Genomic DNA, 19,771 nt, shown 5'->3' with positions numbered 1-19,771 from the left:
CCCACAATGGTTTCAATGGTGGGCGTTTCCATCCCCTGTTTCCTGTGGTGTGGCTCACTTGAGGTTTGGATCTACCTGATTTTTGGGCTCACTTCCTAATGTGAGCTAGTGCAACTGATGGACGGAGTCGATGTTGCATGGACATCTTGATGGGCCCCACATTACCTTCTATTACATGGGATAAGTGTTATCGGGGCATCCTACTAAAAAACATTATTGCACTTCTTCAAGATTTGCTACTAGGCTTGCCCCTTCTATCCTAAAAGGAGATGATCTGGCCGTTCATTTGTCAGATCCCACCATAGATTGTTTGTATGATGAGATTTCGACAATTGAAAATATCTTAGTTATCTATGCATATGTGTTGACATCTCAACATTTATCCCTTACATTTATATGACAGCCATTATCAATGGCCACCGAGATTCTTGTAGATCGTAGATGGTACTTCTACATATTAATGGCCTAGATCATGACTGGTGGGATGGAAGGCAATGAACAGTCCATGTTGTCGAATCCAAATTACCTAATGCGACAAACAATCAGGTAATCTGGACCATGAATACTCTCGGATGAATGATGGTACCATTTGGATTCAAGAGGGATGCAAATTTCACACAACACCTGATCATCCTAAGCATCCAATCATGGACTGAACATGGCCTATAGATATCGGTCCATATTGATCATAATAGATCCTACTAATGATCTAAATGGTCTATCATGTAGATCCCATCTTTGATTTCCTATCCCTCAGAAAGAAACCTTTCGAAAAGATGATCATAACCATATCATCAATGGCTGTGAAAATAGATAATATCATTTCTAAACAAATTAAATTTTAGAAACTAAATTTTGAGAATTTACTTTCAATAGAGATATGCTTTAAAAAATATTCAAGAGTGGCTACCAAACAGGCCCAAAGAAATCCTTGTTCATTTCCGGATTCAAGAATCATGTCGAGAAAGACATAAAAGAGTTCACCTATAAAAGAATCTGGCGAATCCTTCAAGCACGAATTCGATTTTTTTTTATTTTTTTGGTTCTCGATAAGTACGTCTCCATGTAAATATGCTCCGATTTCCACCAGATCAACTGAAAATGAACAGGAACAAGATAGAATTCGGAGATCCTAGAGAGGATTCTGAAACAGACCTTCAAGATGGCGTGTTCAGCACCATCTTTGACTGCAGGGAACTTGCGACGGGCCTCGGCAGAGAGAGCTCGCAGATCAGATTCGAGCACAGCCATGAACGCCATCTCCTCTTCTGCAGCAGATCTGGTTTTGAAGCTTCCTTCGATTGGTATAGAATTGTTAGGGTTTACAAGAGACCAGAGACATGACAAGGTTAGGATTGGAGAAGAGTGGCATTTTTCTTAATAGAGAGAAATTTGGAGGAGAAGAGGGTGCTGCAGACAGCAAGCGAGCAACCGTGGAGATCTGTTATAATGGAATTACGCGATGTGATACTCGAGCCCCATCATCGGCACGGTTCAGCGGACACTGGCATGCTGCTCCGGACCGTCCATTATTATATAGGCCCTGGAAAAGAAGGAATTTGACCCTTCGTTTTGTTTCCAGCAAATAGACAAATTAAGAACGGACACCAACGGTTCATGTACAATAGAAGAATGCTGAAGACTGTATGGCTATGACCTTTCCATCTATAAGGCTCTGTTTTGAACGGAAAGGCTCTCATGTTATATATGCTGTAGTTGAAAATTTAATGGCCTGTTTGGTTTTCCATAATCCAGGTAAATCACCGTAAAGAAGTAATTATTACATTTTTTACTTGTTTGGAAATGAGTGAGTAATTTCACCTAAAAAATTGGTCTAAAAATGTTGACTTAAATCCATGGGCCTCACCATAATGTATATAATATATTCGTGTCGTCCATCTGCTTTATTAGAATATTTTGAGGCTTCATCAAAAAATATTAGGAAGATCTAATGTTCAATTGGCCCACATAAAATGAAATAATGGACTTAATTTGTCCACCATTAAAAGTTGATTTTTTTAATGGGCCCACATTGAGGTTTATTCACCATCTAACCCGTTCATAGGGTCACATGGACATGGATAAGTGAAAAATATAAATATAAGCCTGATCTAAATTTTCTAAGGGCCTCGACAAGTTTTTAATAGTAGGCATTCAATTCTCATAATTTCGTGTGGTGTGATCCACTTGACCTTTGGATTTGCCTAATTTTTGGGCTCATGCCTTAAATTGATTCGGCATAATGAATGGGCGGTGTGGATAAGCTACACACATTATGGTGGGCCCCATATTTATTATACAAATTCCTCGATTTCAGTGCTTAAAACTTAACTGGTCAAGTGAGCATTCGGAAAGATGCAAGTAATTACCATGGTAAATAATGATTACTCATTTACAAGGTAATTACACTTGAGCTAGAAAACCAAACAGGCCCTAAGGGTATTTATGCTTGTAAAATTTTAGTCCCGCCTGTTCACAATGGTTTTTGGCATGATCTATATCAATAAGATACTGCCACGTGTTAGCACCATGTGCTTAATGATGATGAAATTTTATCTATGATTGAGGATATCTTTTGTCCCACTTCATTCATAAATAAGTTACATGCCAAAAGTAAAGTGGCCAAGAATGTACATATGCAAATAAGAAGAAATGGTGAATGATACGTACCACTAATTTATATGGCACATGTGATTGAAATGGCGTGCTTGACAAGTCCATAAAAGACCCGCCAAGACAGGATATTATTACAAATTCGGATATGTTCGACAAGATCATCTTACACGATCCTTTCAAAATGGGAAATTTTCCTATGGACGATTAGTGCTCTCACAAAGATTATGAAAATTCAAGAATCGGATCAATATTAGAGTATATGAGAACTAATGAATTCGAGATCAATTCGGGTCTAATGGGACTAATCCTGTGAGATTGACGGATCTACACGGTGCGCTGACAAGAGTCTAAAACATGGTTTCGGATCTACGAAGATTTCTTTGCTTAAGTTGGAATGATGAATGAACAATTGCGCGCCATGATTGTCAATAATCCTGGATCACCAAGGAAACCCGGTGAAGGTTTTACCTCCTCCCAAAGCTTTAAAAGGAAAACACGATAAAAAGCTTTTAACCCATGCCAAACACAATCTATTTATACAACGCAACGATGTCCTTTTATATTTTATCTTAATTTTTAATCCTTTCACTTCTGTCTAGCCACGCTGCAAAACATCTAAGGTTTAGGTTAGCATAAATCACTACTGTCAATCGCATCACTATAGTATGCTTAGGAGTAGTATAAATATCCACAACCTTATCGTTGATAGATGTCTTAAATATGTAAAATCAATAGTCTGTCGATGACAGGTTCGATGCTATCAACCAGGCTTCGATGCCATCGAATATTTCTCGGATTTCCTCTATTGGTTGCTAGACATATTGGTGTCATTTTTCGAGGAGTGTTCGATGACATCGAAGCTGGGCCGAGTTATCGAAGATTTTCGGATAGTCCATGTTTTGTCTTTGGATAGTTTTGGTATTTTTTCGATGTCATCGAAGTTTAAGTGCCGATGATATCGAACGTTTTGCACAAAATTTTGTGGATTCGCCGAATCTGCAAAATTTATTTCCGATTTCGTTTGGGATTCTTTCCAAGGCTATATATATGGGTGTAAATGGGATTGGGAGGTATTCTAAGATTTTCTAAATCATCTTAGGGTTTCAAAGGATATAGAAAGGGTGAGATTTGAGGTTGTTCGAATTGGGTAATCTCTTTCTCTTTGTAATTTCTGCTTTCATAGTGTTATCAGTCGCTTTGTGCCGTGATTTTTTTCCGATAGAGTTTTTCCATGTTAAATCTCCGTGTTCTTCTCCTTGGTGCTTTTGGATTGCTATCCTATATTCATATCTATGTACTTCTGTGGTTCCCCCAACAAGTGGTATTAAAGATAATGTTGGGGCACAGGCTTGAATCTGAAGGATCAATATTAATGGGAAACACTAAGTATGATATTAAGAAGTACTCAGGCAAAAATAATTTCGAGTTATAAAAGGTTAAGATGATTAGCCTATTAACTAAGTAAGGTGAAGATGGGGCTCTTGAGGAGCGACGATCATTTATGAGTAACGATAATTGGAAGACTCTTGATAAAAAAGCCAAATCCACTATCCAATTGTGTCCAACGGATGAGGTTCTCTGCAATGTTATGAGGGAGAAAACCGTAGCGAATATGTGGGCAGTTAGAGGACGTTTATGCTAAAAAAGTCCCTTGAAAATCGCATACAGATAAAGTTGCAGTTATTCACATTCAAGATAGCATGAGGTGGAGATGTGGAAGCCCACATCAGTAAATTTAATAAGTTGATTTGTAATTTACTAGACATGGAGGAAGTGGTTGATGATAAAGATCAGGCATGTATCTTGCTTAACTCTCCTCCTGCATCATATGAGTCATTTAGGGACTCATTGTGCACCAGTAATAAGTTCCTGAGTGTGGATACCGCTATCTCATCCCTTCAAAGGAAGGCTATGAGAAAGATAAGTGGCAGCATAGGGACCTCTTCTGATGCACTGCTAATGAGAGGTCGGAATACTGAGCGAGATATGAGATCTTCTCAGTCAATATCTAAATCCAAAGGCAAGGGCAATGGTAAGTTAAAATACTATAACTGTGGGATAACAAGACACATGAAGAAGGATTGTACAAATTATAAGACGAGTAAAGAAAACTCAGAGGTTTCTTTCAGGGAAGCCAATATTGTCACATCTGATAAAGAGACAAGCACATGTGATGTTCCGTCTATGTCTACGATCGGACACTTACACGATGATCATGGAGATGAGTGAATCCTTGACACAGGAGCTTCATATCACATGACTCCTCATTAGAGCTGGTTCGCCAATTATAGAGAGTGCGATGGTGGACATGTCTTTATGGATAATGACATTGCCTGTAATGTTGTAGCTATTTGTAATGCCCTGAAAATCGAGAGTCGAGCAGATGCTCAACTCCCGAATTCCAACGCATCACTTATGCAATATAGATAATTATGATTAAATGTTATTCATATTTTTACATTAAACATGAGTGAGATTATACCAAATCAACATATCATACTCCAGAGGTGATTAATTTAAGCAAGCGGAAGACTATGATAGATATATAAAGTGTGTAAGTGAATATAAATCCCAGAGTATGATCATGTCACCAGGCTGAATAATTACATGTATAGTTCCAAAATATACAAAATGATAAAGTGTAATGTCATCTAATCCATATCCCTGTAGCCCCGTGACGCAACTCCAGGTCTACATAGACCCTCCAGAGAGTTGCAGGTAGGAGAACTCCTCGTCGTCATAGAAGACCGGCTCCAACTTCTAAACCGCATCATTATCTGCAACTATAACAGAGTCTGGTTGGTGTTTTAAAACACCGTCCCAGAGTGAGAGTGAGTGATCAACTCAGTGGAGGTATAAGGCAAATGTTAACATGTTATCAATTCAATCAAGTAGTAATGATAAAGCAGTACAATAAATATTCCTAAGTACTCTGGTTAATACGAGGATGATATGTATTAATGATGCATGCCCTCGCCTGCACTCCCTCTGCGACATCATCTCACAGTCGCGCATGCTAAACTCCCATTGTGCTCAACACCCATGCCAAAGGCACATGCAATGCGGTGCATGGTCGTGTTAGCCAAGTTCTTAATTAAACCTATTCATATAGCAGATTCGGAAAGCTAACGCACCTCCATTTAAATCATTTACTCAAACAATGATTCATCTAGGGTCGTCAATCCTAGTTAATCACATATGATAGACAAGTTCATGAGTTTACACTATAGGTTGCTACGGAAGGCTGGTAACTTCAGCTAGGCTTAATTCACACTCGAGGTCACTACGAGGGGCTCGTCACCCGATCGTAGGCCTATTTTATACTCGAGATCACTACGGGAAAGGCTCGTCACCTTAGCATAAGCCGACAGCTCGAAAACAGTGTCCCATATCACCATATTCGGCTCACGAGTTTAGTTTACTCATTGGACACTACGGGGAGGCTCGTCACCCCAGCATAGGCCGACAGCTCGACCACGGTGTCCCTTACCACCATGTTCGGCTCATGAGTCTTAGCAGATATTAGTACTAAACTTAAACGGGCTTTTCAATGGTAAGTGGTACCTTAGATTCAAGCAGTAGCGTCCATACATGGTGAACATACATTAGGCCAATCGGATTACTTGACAAGCTCGATTGGTACAAGCGCACGTTAAATTAATCGACATAGAGCGCATACGCACTCCTTGTAGCCTAACCACTGTCAATAATCACCATGCAACTTGGATTCATCGAACGTATCCGTTGTGGCGAAACTAGTTTGGCCACTGATAGTAAATCGTTACCGATTGCCTGGACTATGTATTAGTCCCATCATTCTCAAATATAAGAGGCATTCATGTGTGATAGTCAAAATAACATTTAACAGTCGATCCAAATATAAATCTCATTTGAGCATTTTAACGCACACATAGTGCGCATGTTTATCATACATAGGCATTTCATACCTGAAGCACGTAGCCGAATGTAACTTACATGAAAGAATTTATTCATATAGATAAGGCAATTGAGAATCTCATCTCAACACCTTTACTAAATGCATTTCATCAACCAATTACTCATTCAGACATTTTATCAAACACTTAGGCTACACATTCAACATACATGTAAGAAATTAGTTATAACATATAATAGGGCAAATCCTTTCACTAAGGAGTTGTCACACACACAATAATCATGAATCCTCAATTAGTAATCATGGCAAGCACAAATCATAATTCCATATTCATTCAAACATTTCAACAAACACATTGAATGCATCATATTCAACATAGTTCATATATATGTGTGTAATACATGAAAAACATCGTATTTAAATACATGTGACAGCAATCAGGTCAGTCATAAATCATTAACTAACATTGAAAGCCTTGAAAACCATAACCTAAACGTTTATAGTCTACACCTTTCATCGGTATACTCGTATCGAACTTAGTTTGAATCTTATATTCCTGAATACGGAATAACGGGTACTTATACATTGAGACAGGTTAGTTATTTCACTAATCTACTTATTCAGATACCTAAAGCAGATTAGAGTTAAGATTTCTTACCCAAAAATTGATTCAGATTCAACGGTGTAGCGATACAGAAGGGATGATTCGGCACGTGGAGCGGTGGGATCGAATCCCAGCAACTATCTCTCACTCACTCTCTCTCTCTTCTCCTCACTTTTTCCTTCTCTTTTCTCTCTTTTCTCTCTTCGGGCTTTGAAAATTCGTATGGAATGAGAGAGGGGTAGGTGAAGGCCCTTATATAGGCCCAGAACTAATGTAAATAGCCCCAGGGCCATGGTATTTTAGGTTATAGCCAAAGAGTGGCTGTTTCGGGCCAACGGAGCTCATCTGGAGGCTCATTACCTGCGTACGGTTTGGAGAAAGTTCCCTGATAATGGATCTATGTTAGGTTAAGACTTTGGTCCGATCGGATTTGTGCATCGACCGCGGAGGACCTGTTTCAGTTTAACGGCTATCGTCACTCGATCAGGGCCACAAGTACACTGACATGTGTTGAGAATTTTCTCTGATCCAAGGGTGTAGTTGGGTTAGAATCTAACGGTTTAAAATCTTAGATTTGGCCTACAAGCGAACGGCCCAATTCATTTAAGTTTGAGTCTATTTTCTAAAGATATTTACGTTTTTCACACACTTCGCTCCAGGCTTGAGTTGTGCATTTCTGGATACTTTTTGGACTTGATTCCTGAGATGGTTGTCAAGCCCAATAAGGTAGTCATACATACATAGTTTTGTTGTAATCATACTTTCGACGTGCGGTCCAGGTTTGATACGGAGTTTCAATCTGCTCCCAAGAGCAACTGGGGTTTGAAATTGATCCTAGGTTTCTAGGTAATGTAGAACTAGCGATTTTGCTGGTTTTGGGTCTTGCTCCTTATATAAAAAGTGATTCGAACTAATTCGCCGATTAATTTGGTTTAGTACTTAATAAATTTTTATTTAATTTATAAAGGATTTGGTCCTTAGTGATTTCTGCCTAAGGTGGTACTCAGGTCTTTGTATGAATTTTTTTGAGACATTACAATCTACCCCCCTTAAAGAAAAATTTCATCTTCGAAATTAGTACCTTTTCATACTCCTCGAGAATCTAATGGTAGTTCTTGTGGACCTCAGCTTCTGTTTCCCAAGTAGCCTCTTCCTCAGTGTGCTGTGTCCACAGTACCTTTACAAGTGAAATCACTTTACTGTATAGCACCTGTTCCTTCCTGTCTAGGATACGCGTCGGTTGTAGTACATAAATAGCATCTTTACTCAACTGTACCTGCTCCCATATGATAATGTGGGAAGGATCGATAACATATTTCTTCAACATCGATACATGAAATACGTTGTGCACGCCCGTAAGTGGTGTGGGCAAAGCAAGGCAATACGCTACCATACCCACTCGATTTAGTATCTGGAATAGGCCAATGAATCTCGGTGGGAGTTTCCCTTTCTTTTTAAACCAGAGGACTCCCTTCATTGGGGAAACTTTCACGAATACATGATCCCTAACCTCGAACTCTAGCAGTCGCCGCCTCATATCAGCGTAGCTCTTCTGTCTGCTTTATGCTGTAAGAAGTCGACTTCTGATAATGTCGATCTTCTCCGAAGTCACTTGCAATAACTCGGGGCCAATCAAACTCTTCTCACCAACCTCTGCCCAGTAATGCGGTGCTCTACACGGACGCCCATATAACGCTTCGTAGGGAGCCATGCCAATGCTCGCCTAAAAGCTATTGTTATAAGAGAACTCATCATAGGGAAGACAGTCATCCCAATCGTCTTTGTAACGCCCCAAAATCCGAGGGTCGAGCAGAAGCTCAACTCCCAAGTTTTAACGCATCACTTATGTAACATAGATAATATTGATTAAATGTTGTCCGTATTAGTGCATTAAACATGAATGCGATTATACCAAATCAACATATCATACTTCAAAGACAATTAAATTATGCAAGCGGAAGATTGTGATAAGTATATAAAGCATATGAGTGGTTATAAGTCCCCAAAGTATAAACATGATACCAAGTTAAATAATTACATATTTAGTTCCAAAATATACAAATATAAAATGTAAATGTTCAACTATTCCTTATAGTCTCTGAAATCCCGTCGATCAGTATGCGGTCTACATAGACCCGCCTGATAGCTAAACATAGGAGAATTCATCCTCCTCGTCTATGAAATCCCAGGCAGCAGTGTAGACATTGTCGCCACCTGCATCTACAACAGAGTCTGGTTGATGTTTTAAAACACCGTCCTAGAGTGGGAGTGAGTGATCAACTCAGTGGAGCTATAAGGCAAAGGTTAACATGTTATTAATTCAGTCAAGCAGCAATGATAAAGCAGTATAGCAATAATGTCCTACGTACTCTTGTTAATGTAAGAATGAGATGCGATAATGATGTATGTCCTCGCCTGCACTCCCTCTGCGACATCATCTCATGATCGTGGCATGCAACACTCCCGCTGTGCTTAACTCTAACGCCAAAGGCACATGCAATGCTGTGCATGTGCGTGATTAGCCAAGTTCTTAATTAGTCTTATTCATACAATAGGTTGGGCAGCTAAGGCACCTCCCTTTATATCATTGACCCAAACAATGATCCATCTAGGGTCATCAATCCTAGTTAATCTCATATAATAGCAGTTTTAGGTCGCTACGGAGAGGCTCGTCACCATCAGCGCAGGCCTCGTTTATACTCGAAGTCACTACGGAAAGGCTCATCACCTAATCGTAGGCTGACAGCTCGAATACAGTGTCTCATACCATCGTATTCGGCTCACAAGTTTGGTTTGCTTACTGGACACTATGGGGAGGCTCGTCGCCCAGCGTAGGCCGACAGCTCGACCACGGTATCCCATACCACCATGCCCGGCTCATGAGTCTTGGCGGGTCGTGGTACCAAGGTTAAACAGGCTTTTCACTGGTAAGTTGGTACCTTAGATTCAAGCAGTAACGTCCATACATGGTGAACATACATTAGGCCAATCGAGTTACTTGACCAACTCGACTGGTACAAGCGTACGTCGAATTAATCAACATGGAGCGCATACGCACTTCTCGTGGCCTAACTACTGTCGATAATTACCGTAAGACTCGGATTCATCGAACGTATCCATCGTGGCTAAAACAGTTCGGCTACCGATCGTAAACCATTACCGATTGCCTGGACTACATCATAGCCCCAATCATACTCCAAACAATGACATTCGCATATGATAGTCAAACAGCATGTGATAAACAATCCAAATATAAATCTCATTTGAGCATTTTTTACAGGCACATAGCAGATGTTATAATACATAGGCATTTCATCCATAAATAATATAGTAGTAAGATAGGTTATACGAAGGAAACTGTAGCTGTAGATAAGGTGATTGAGAATCCTATCTCAGCACCCTCATTAAATACGTTTCAACGAGCATATTCTCATTCAGGTATTTTATCAAACACTTAGACTACACATATCAATATACATGTAGTAAATCAATTATAACGTATATTATAGCGATTCCTTTCACAAGGGGGTTGCTATACGCACAACAATCATGTATCCTTAAACATCAATCATAACAAGCACAAATCATAATTTCATATTCATTCACACATTTCAACAAGTACCCAGAATGCATTAAAAAAATCAACATAGTTTATATATATGTAATATACAGAAGACATCGTATCTAAACACATGTGACAGCAATCAAGTCAGTCATAAATCATTACTGACATTCAAAGCCTTGAAAACCATAACCTAAACGTTTATAGTCCACACCTTTCGCCGGTAAACTCGTATCGAACTCAGTTCAAACATTAAGTCTTTGTCTACGACACAATGACAACCTGAATCATGAAATAGGTTAGTTATTTCACCATTTACTCTATTTGGATACCTAAATCAGGTTAGAGTTAGGATTTCTTACCCAACAACGGAATCGGAATCACCAGTGTAGTGACACGGGAGAGGTGATTCAACACGTAGAGTGGTGGGATTGAATCCCAGGAATTCTCTCTTACTTTCTCTCACTTCTCCTCACTCTTTCCTTCTCTTTTCTCTTTTCTCTCTCCTAGGGTTTAGAGAATTGGTATGGAATGAGAAGGGGTGGGTTAAGGCCCTTATATAGGCCCAGAACTGATGTCAATGGCCCTAGGGCCTTAGTATACTTAGGTTATAGTCAAAGGGTGGCTGTTTCATGCCAACGGAGCTCATCTGGAGGCCCTTTTTCTGCATACGGTCCAGAGAAAGTTTCCTGACAATGGTTCTATGACAGGTTAAGTTTTCAGTCTGATCGGATTTATGGATCAACCGCGGTGGACCTATTTCAGTTCAACGGTCATCGTTGCTTAATCGGGCCCACAAGTATGAAATTGCGGTGAAGACCGCTTTAGTCGAAGTAAGAATATGTCAATATGTCCTAGAGGGGGGTGAATAGGACTTTTTAAAGTTTTATAGTTTATTTAAAATCCTATTACACTAATCCTAATAACAGACACATATTAGGATTATTCAAAGTAACTCTACTGGTTTTCAAGCCCAGTAGAGGATCCAATCACAATCTATTTAAGAAGTAAACAATATTCAAACTAATTTATGATGGATATGACTGTATAAGTGTGTGAGGTGTGATCACAGATATTCAGATATGAAAATATTAAAGCAAATTACACAAACAAAAGAATAACAATCTTAAACATAGTCATTTTTATAGTGGTTCGACTATTTGTCTATTCCACTCTCGGTAACCGCACTCAACCCTTGAGTGTACCGGATTTCACTAAGGAGGTTTCACAGCGGTTCACCTCAAACCTAAGGTTTTAAATCAGGTTCAACTTCAACCTTTACAACCTACACTGAGGCTTACTGTTTTTGCTCTCACGAGCAAGGATCAACACAACGCACTCACTTTTAGGCACACTGGCCAAGGATCTTCCATAAGACCCTAATTGAGGTTTCACACGGTTCACCTCTAACCTAAGGTTTTAGACAGATTCACCTTCAACCGGATGTTTATGCTCTCCACAGAGTAAGGGTCCACGCAACGCACCTACCATGTGCACTCCCGCCGGAGGCCTCCTATGAGGGCTTGAAAGGGTGAGAAACACCTTAGACCCAATCCTACAGAGGAATGATCAAAGGGTCCTCTGGACTCTGGTTACTTACAGATAAGTGGATGAGTCCCATTCAACTCGTTAATGAAGATCTCCTCCTTTGTTGATGAAGAGTCTTCTGCTTCCTTGATCCGCAACTCAAATGATGTACCAATATATGGCGACATATTGCGTCAAGGTTAAGACGAAATCCTACTCTATAAAATATTTTCCTATACAGATGATAGAGTGATTCCAGTTATACATTCAAGACATCCCAGCTTAATGGTTTACCATTAAGGTAGTAGCTAGAGGATCCTTAAATGCGGAAGTTCATTCCCCAATCCACTCTATTGAAGATCAATGATGAGGGTGGATTGGAGGATGAACTCCCTTGAGAGAAAGGGCTTTGAGTATATGATCTAAGGTAAAACACTCAAAAGCACTCTCTTCTTTCTCTCACAATAACAATAGACAAGCTCCCTTTATTTAGGTAAAAGGTTCCAACGGATATAAAACGGTTACATTTATGACAAAATTCGATATCATCAAGCGAGGTCGATATCATCGAGCGTATACTCTTGATTACATCAACTGGCCACTTGATGACACAAACTCAAATGTCATACGCTTTTGAAACCTTTTGCCAGCTGGTCGAGAGAATCGAAACACGTATCGATGTCATTGCATTTCGAACTCTGATATCATCGATGAGAGGATCGATTTATCGACACTTGAAAATGAGAGAGACTTGCTATGTAATATTTCAGGTTTTACAAGAATGATCGAGGGACCTTCGAGATCATCGAAATTTGAATGTCGATGATATCAATAGAGTATCGAGGCATCGATAAATCCAAAGGATTTTCATTTAAGCTTGTTGGACAGTTTTTGTCCTTGTTCGATGTCATCGAAACCGTAACGATATCATCAATATGTGAATATTGATTCTATCGAGTGCCCCTCGATTGCAAATAAACAGTCTTGAAATAATTGCTGGAGAACTTAGGCGCCCATAACCGATGACATCGAGAGTCTTCCAATATCATCGAGATTTGAACTTCGATGTTATCGAGAACAATTTCGATATATCAATGCACATATGATTTTCTTAAGTCAAAACAGGGGCGCCGGAGATCTATCTGTTGATATTATCGAGTCACTATCGATGGACTCGAGCTTCAAATATCAATGATATCGATATGTATATCAATACATCGATAAATCAGTCCAGATGAGTATGTGGTTACTGAACATATTTTGTCCTCATTTCGATGATATCGTTTAAGCATTGAGGACATCGACAACATTAGTCAATTCGATCGAGAAATGTATCGATAAAATCGACAAAGCAAGAAAACTTAGAGAATTTTTTGGTTTTGAAAAAAGTTTTCTTAACTTAAAAACCTGATGATATTTTAGTTTGTTTTAAGGGTCTTATATACCTGTTTTAAGGGTTTTATATACCTGGTGTTTTGGGACATGGGATGTAAGGCTTAGATTTACGTGAGGCGAGCTTGCACACATCCCGGTTGAGGCAGACGCTTGAATTGATCTTCCTATGAGGCTCTGCAGTCTGTTCGACTCAACACACACGCTAATTGACAAACCAGGGCACTTTCAATCTCCCCCTTGTCAATTATGTGACAAAATACCAAAACATCCTAGACCAGTATCTATACTAACATCCTAAATTGTGTGTACATTATCTTTACATAATTTTACAATTTCTTGTGAAACAATGTACACAACTTAGTATCCGCTCCCCCTAACTGCAAACTCCCCCTATCTTAGTGCAGCTACTCCCCCTAACACCTGCAACACCATTCAAGCAGATATACAATTTCCTGTTCGGGGTGTTTGAAACATTCTCCCCCTTTTTATCAGTCATTGACAAAGATATAGCAGTTGATATTGACTGAAGTTTAAAGTATTTGGGAGAAAAGTAAGCAAAGATGTGTAATGATTAAATCAGTTTAATCAGTCATCTCTTTCAGAAACTTTGGATACATATCAGACCAAGTAGAGCAGTGATATAAGCAGATAGAATAATCATTAACATCATATGCATTCCATGTCAGAGCCTAGATGAACCAGGGGATCTAAACTCATAATCATGACAGTAAAACTAGAATTGTATTCGGCCATATCGAAACCAACCAAAAACATAAATATCCAAAAGCATATAGATATACCGCCCAGACAACAGCAAACTTCACGGCCCCCAACATCGAAGTATATTCTTTACTTCGAGGATATCAGCAAAAACTATTCACACTTGGTGGATTAGTAATACATAACACACATATATAAGCGAAGAGCATTCAAAAAGACATTTTATGCCCTTCATATTTCAGGGAGACTCCAGGTGTGTGATGCATTGGTTATATGTTAGACCATCGAAAACCTTTACTGTGCGAGAATTTGTTGAGCAGCATGTTGCTGAGTTACCAACATGGTTTTGATCTCCAATAGACAGGCTTCACAGTCATCCAGCCGCTTCATGATGTAGGATTGTCTCTCAAGCAGATCCTGGATAGTATCTTGTTTGGGAACAACTTGAATGTTCTCAACAGAGATGGGGCTGTGCACAGGATAGACTTTGTCTGAGCTTGAATTGATTTTTTCCTTACGAGACACTTTGGCAATGATATTGCAGATATCTTCATGATTAAACCAGGCACACGGGTATGGGAGATCATTGGTAGGAGACAGCCCAAATTGTCGAGATAGATTGGATATAAGACTTAGGAATGGAAGTACAGTGATGGATTCATCTGAGGACACCCAAATTAATTGTTATAGAATAAGAGTGGGTAGGCAGATGTGAATATCGAGATGAACATCATACAAGACATTTAGCATGAATGGAGAAAGCATGTTGCCAGAGACTTCACAGGGATAGACATTTGTGCTGAAAATGCTGTGAAGAATTTTGTATACAGGATTGAGATATTTAACATGAAGGATATTCTTTGCATTTCTCGGTATAGTAGCACCATCACACAGTGCTCGAGTAACTTCACCCCATACACCAAGACCATTCATATTTCGTTCTGATACGGGTATTCTAGTGACCTTTACCCCAATCAATCGACTTATTAGTCTCAGAGTGACGTGTTCGGTCTGATTTGCTATAGCTATTGAAACATTTGGAGGATTATTTTCAACATTGTAGATTAGACTCAAAAACTAATGCACTAGATTATGTTGAAATCCTCCACCAAAATTCATGATATTCCCCCCATCCAATCAATTCTAAGAGGTTGATGATTCCAAAAGGTGTAATGCTCTTCCTTTGAACTGACCTTTCTACCGCAATGTTCAAGTTGAAAAGTGGAGATGAGCCAGTTGCTTTATTCTTTCCTTTCTTGCTCTTCATTGAGGGTTGTTGTGGAAGAACCAATTTTTTAGACATTTTTGTTTGAAGGGAAGCCTGTTCTGAGAATTATGATCCTATTCCAAGATCAACCAGTGAGTCTCTTTTTCCGTTCTTTTGTCTTTAATTTTCCAGTAACCGTCGATATCATTGCGCATCATTTTAATGACATTGGGGTTCCTTGTTGATATTTTCAATGAAGATCGAAAAGAAGTTCAACCGTCTCGACGATTCAGCTTCTCGAGAGATCGTCGATGGTATCGATTCTAGGTCGATGCAATCGAACTGTTTACTCGAATTATCGATGGGTGTCTTAAAAGTGAATGTTTTCAGTTTTCAGCATTTAGACAATCTTCCATACATACTATAAGTATATCTATGTATCAGCAGTATACACAACAAAATTTTGTACATTCAATGCACATATCAAAATTATAAACATTTGAATGTTTATATACAAAAGATTGAGGTGAGGAACCTCAGATAGATCATTTAGAGCTCAGCAAAAATTGCATCATTTCAGCAAATATCCAGATCTAGATGCATGACCTGGACTTGTTTTTCTATGCTCAGTTCTTTTAGGCATCAGTCCTTTCTTTGCCTCTGATAATGTAGCAGTGGTTGTTTATGCGATGACCCTTCATTATAGATTTTCCAGATTGGTTTAGGATTTCGCATTCTTGTTTGTTGAATTTGACCACATGTCCATTATCACAGATTTGAGATATGCTTAGGAGATTATGTGCCAAACCTTTTATGTAAAAAGTATTCTCATTTTTGAGCAAATTAATCCCTCTTATGATTCCTTGTCTAAGTACTTTAGCAGTAGTTCCATTTCCGTAGGTGACTATCCCATTATAAAGATTCTTATAGTTTGAAAGAAGGGACTTGTCACCTGTGACATGTCTTGAGCAACCATTGTCTAGGTACCACTTAGTGTTATTGCCTGTTAACTGATTTGAGTGAGTGACAAGACAATTTTTCTTTTCTTTAATAACCCACTTTGTGACAGGATTCTTACTTATATTTGATTCAACTACTTGATTAGTTTCTGTATTGTTACTGGAGGCATCAGATTTTTCAAGTATTTGTGCTCCATACCCAGTTTTTGCTCTAACTTTCTCAAACCCTAAGCCATTTTTGTTATTTCCAGATTTTCTCATACCTAAAAGTTTCTCTAGCTTCTCACCACTCTGGGAAAACTTATAGTTTAGTTTGACAATTTTTCTGGACTCTTCTAGACTAAATAGGAGTGTATGATTTTTATTTTGAAGGAGCATATTTTTTGTGTTTTAATTGCTCAACCTGTTTGTTTAGTTTTTCGGACTCGGATTTAAGGAAGGAGTTAATTCTCTCAAGTCTATCATTATCTGAGTGATATTGTTATAAATCATTTATTAGATGTGTATTAATTTCTAGAGTTTTATCCATATCTTTTTGCAGCAATTCCTTTTTGTTCTTAGATATTCCAAGTCTTTTAAGCACTTTGATGCTATGGATATAAAGTTGATTGTAAGCATCTTGTAGCTTGGTTTGTTCTTCTTCTTCTTCCTTTTCAGTTTCCTCATTATCTGACGGAAATGATTCAGTTGTTTGCTATTCTATTTCGTTCTCAGATTCATCGGGGATGATTAGAGTAGTGGAGACTATAAGAATTTTCAAGGATTTCTGGTCCCATCACTCTCTGAGTCACTAGATTCTGAGTTTCACTCTTCTGTATCATCCCATGTGGCAGCCATTGCTTTACCCTTAGTTTTTCTGTTTGGGCATTTGGTAGAAGATGTCCATACTTCTGACAGGCATAACATTGTGGTTCTTTGGTCTTTTTACCAAATTTCCTTATAGAAGGTTTGTTGTCTACCCACTTTCCTTTGGATAGATGACCACGATTCTTCTGAAAGAATTTCTTGAATCTTTGTGCTAGCAGAGCCACTTCCTCATCTTCATCTTCTTTTTCACTTCCACTGTCCTCATTTGTTGTTTTCTTTGAAGTTTTTAAGACAATATTTTTGAAATTTTGAGTTTGTTTGAAGTGTAGTTCAAAAGTTTGTAGGGAACCTACTAGTTCTTCTACTTTCATTTCATCAATATTCCTACGCTCTTTAATGGTTGTTACTTTGGGATTAAACCGTTCCGGCAGTGATCTCAGTATTTTCCTACAGATTTTAGGAACCAGAACTTTTTCTCCCAAACCACCCATGGAGTTGTAAATGATATTCGGCTTAGTGAAAAACTCCATAAAGGTCTCATGCTCTTCCATTCTGAGACTTTTAAATTGTGAAGTTAGGAGTTGAAGTTTAGATCTTTTCACGGTGCTTGTGCCTTCATGGGTTGTTTCCAATAGATCCTATGCTTATTTGGATGTCCCACATATACTTATTTAATTAAATATATCTTGGGACATGTCACAGTAGATGGCATTCATATCTTTAGCTTCAGCAGTCTGTTTTTCTTTATCGAACATCGTCCACTTTTCTTTCGGTTTGGGTTTTATAATGGTTATGCCACTACCAAGTACAACCTGTTCAGATGGTGGCACATATCTACTTTCAACTATATCCCAAACATCATGATCCAAAGATCTCAGAAAGTAGTGCATCTTAGCCTTCTAGTATGCATAATTTGATCCATCAAACATTGGAGGTCTAGTGACCGATGAGCCCTCTCCTTTGGCCATATTCCCAACTTCAGTCAATATCACTCTTTAGGCGGTGAAGCCCTTAAAGAGAGACCCGCTCTGATATCATTTGAAATTGCGGTGAAGACCGCTTTAGTAGAAGTAGGAATATGTCAATATGTCCTAGAGGGGGGTGAATAGGACTTTTTAAAGTTTTATGGTTTATTTAAAATTCTATTACACTAATCCGAACAACAGACACATATTAGGATTACTCAAAAGTAACTCTACCAGCTTCCAAGCTCGGTAGAGGATCTAATCACAAACTATTTAAGAAGTAAACAATATTCAAACTAGTTTATGATGGATATGACTATGTAAGTATGTGAGGTGTGATCACAGATATTCAGATATGAAAATATTAAAGCAAATCACACAAACAAAAGAATAACAATCTCAAACACAGTCATTTTTATAGTGGTTCGACTATTTGTTTACTCCACTCCCGGTAACCGCACTCAACCCTTGAGTGTACCGGATTTCACTAAGGAGGTTTCACAGCGGTTCATCTCAAACCTAAGGTTTTAAATCAGGTTCACCTTCAACCTTTACAACCTACACTGATGCTGACTGTTTATGCTCTCACGAGCAAGGGTCAACACAATGCACCCACTTTTAGGCATACTGGCTAAGGATCTTCCATAAGACCCTAACTGAGGTTTCACATGGTTCACCTCTAACTTAAGTTTTTAGACAGGTTCATCTTCAACCGGATGTTTATGTTCTTCACAGAGCAAGGGTCCACACAACGCACCCATCATGTACACTCCCGTTGGAGGCCTCCTACGAGGGCTTGAAAGGGTGAGAAACACCTTAGACCCATTCCTACAGAGGAATGATCAAAGGGTCCTCTGGACTCTAGTTACTAACAGATAAGTGGATGAGTCCCATTCAGCTCATTGATGAAGATCTCCTCCTTTGTTGATGAAAAGTCTTCTACTTCCTTGATCCACAACTCAAATGATGTACCAATATATGGCGACGGTTGGGTCAAGGTTAAAACGAAATCCTACTTTATAAAATGTTTTCCTATACGGAAGATAGAGTGATTTCGGTTATGCATTCAAGGCATCTCGGCTTAATGATTTGCCATTAAGGTAGTAGCTGGAGGATCCTTGAATGTGGAAGTTCATTCCCCAATCCACTCTATTGAATATCAATGACGAGGGTGGAATGAAGGATGAACTCCCTTGAGAGAAAGGGCTTTGGTTATATGATTTAAGGTAAAACACTCAAAAGCACTCTCTTCTTTCTCTCACAGCAACAATAGACAAGATCCCTTTATATATGCAAAAGGTTCCAATGGATATAAAACGGTCACATTTATGATAGAGTACGATATTATTGAGCAGGGTCGATATCATCGAGCATATACTCTCGATTGCATCGGCTGGCCGCTCGATGACACAAACTCAAATGTCATACGCTTTTGAAATCTTTTGCCAGCTGGTCGAGAGAATCGAAACACGTATCGATGTCATCGAATTTCGAACTCCGATATCATCGATGAG

At 38.9% G+C, this 19,771-nt stretch overlaps 1 protein-coding gene across 1 annotated transcript in view; it reads right to left on the bottom strand.

The window, feature by feature from the left end:
- LOC131233785 (uncharacterized) overlaps positions 1-1,659 on the bottom strand; it is a 154,061-nt gene extending 152,402 nt beyond the window's left edge. Inside the window, exon 1 of the mRNA XM_058230575.1 lies at positions 1,156-1,659. Within this exon, the coding sequence (XP_058086558.1) occupies positions 1,156-1,260 (105 nt within the window). The 5' untranslated portion in view covers positions 1,261-1,659. The remainder of the gene's footprint in view (positions 1-1,155) is intronic.
- Between the last annotated feature and the right edge of the window lie 18,112 nt (positions 1,660-19,771).

The sequence above is a fragment of the Magnolia sinica genome, chromosome 18 (genome assembly GCF_029962835.1).
Source record: "Magnolia sinica isolate HGM2019 chromosome 18, MsV1, whole genome shotgun sequence".
Lineage (NCBI taxonomy): Eukaryota > Viridiplantae > Streptophyta > Magnoliopsida > Magnoliales > Magnoliaceae > Magnolia > Magnolia sinica.
Note: the sequence above shows the minus strand (reverse complement) of the source record. Positions and strands in the feature narration are given on the sequence as shown.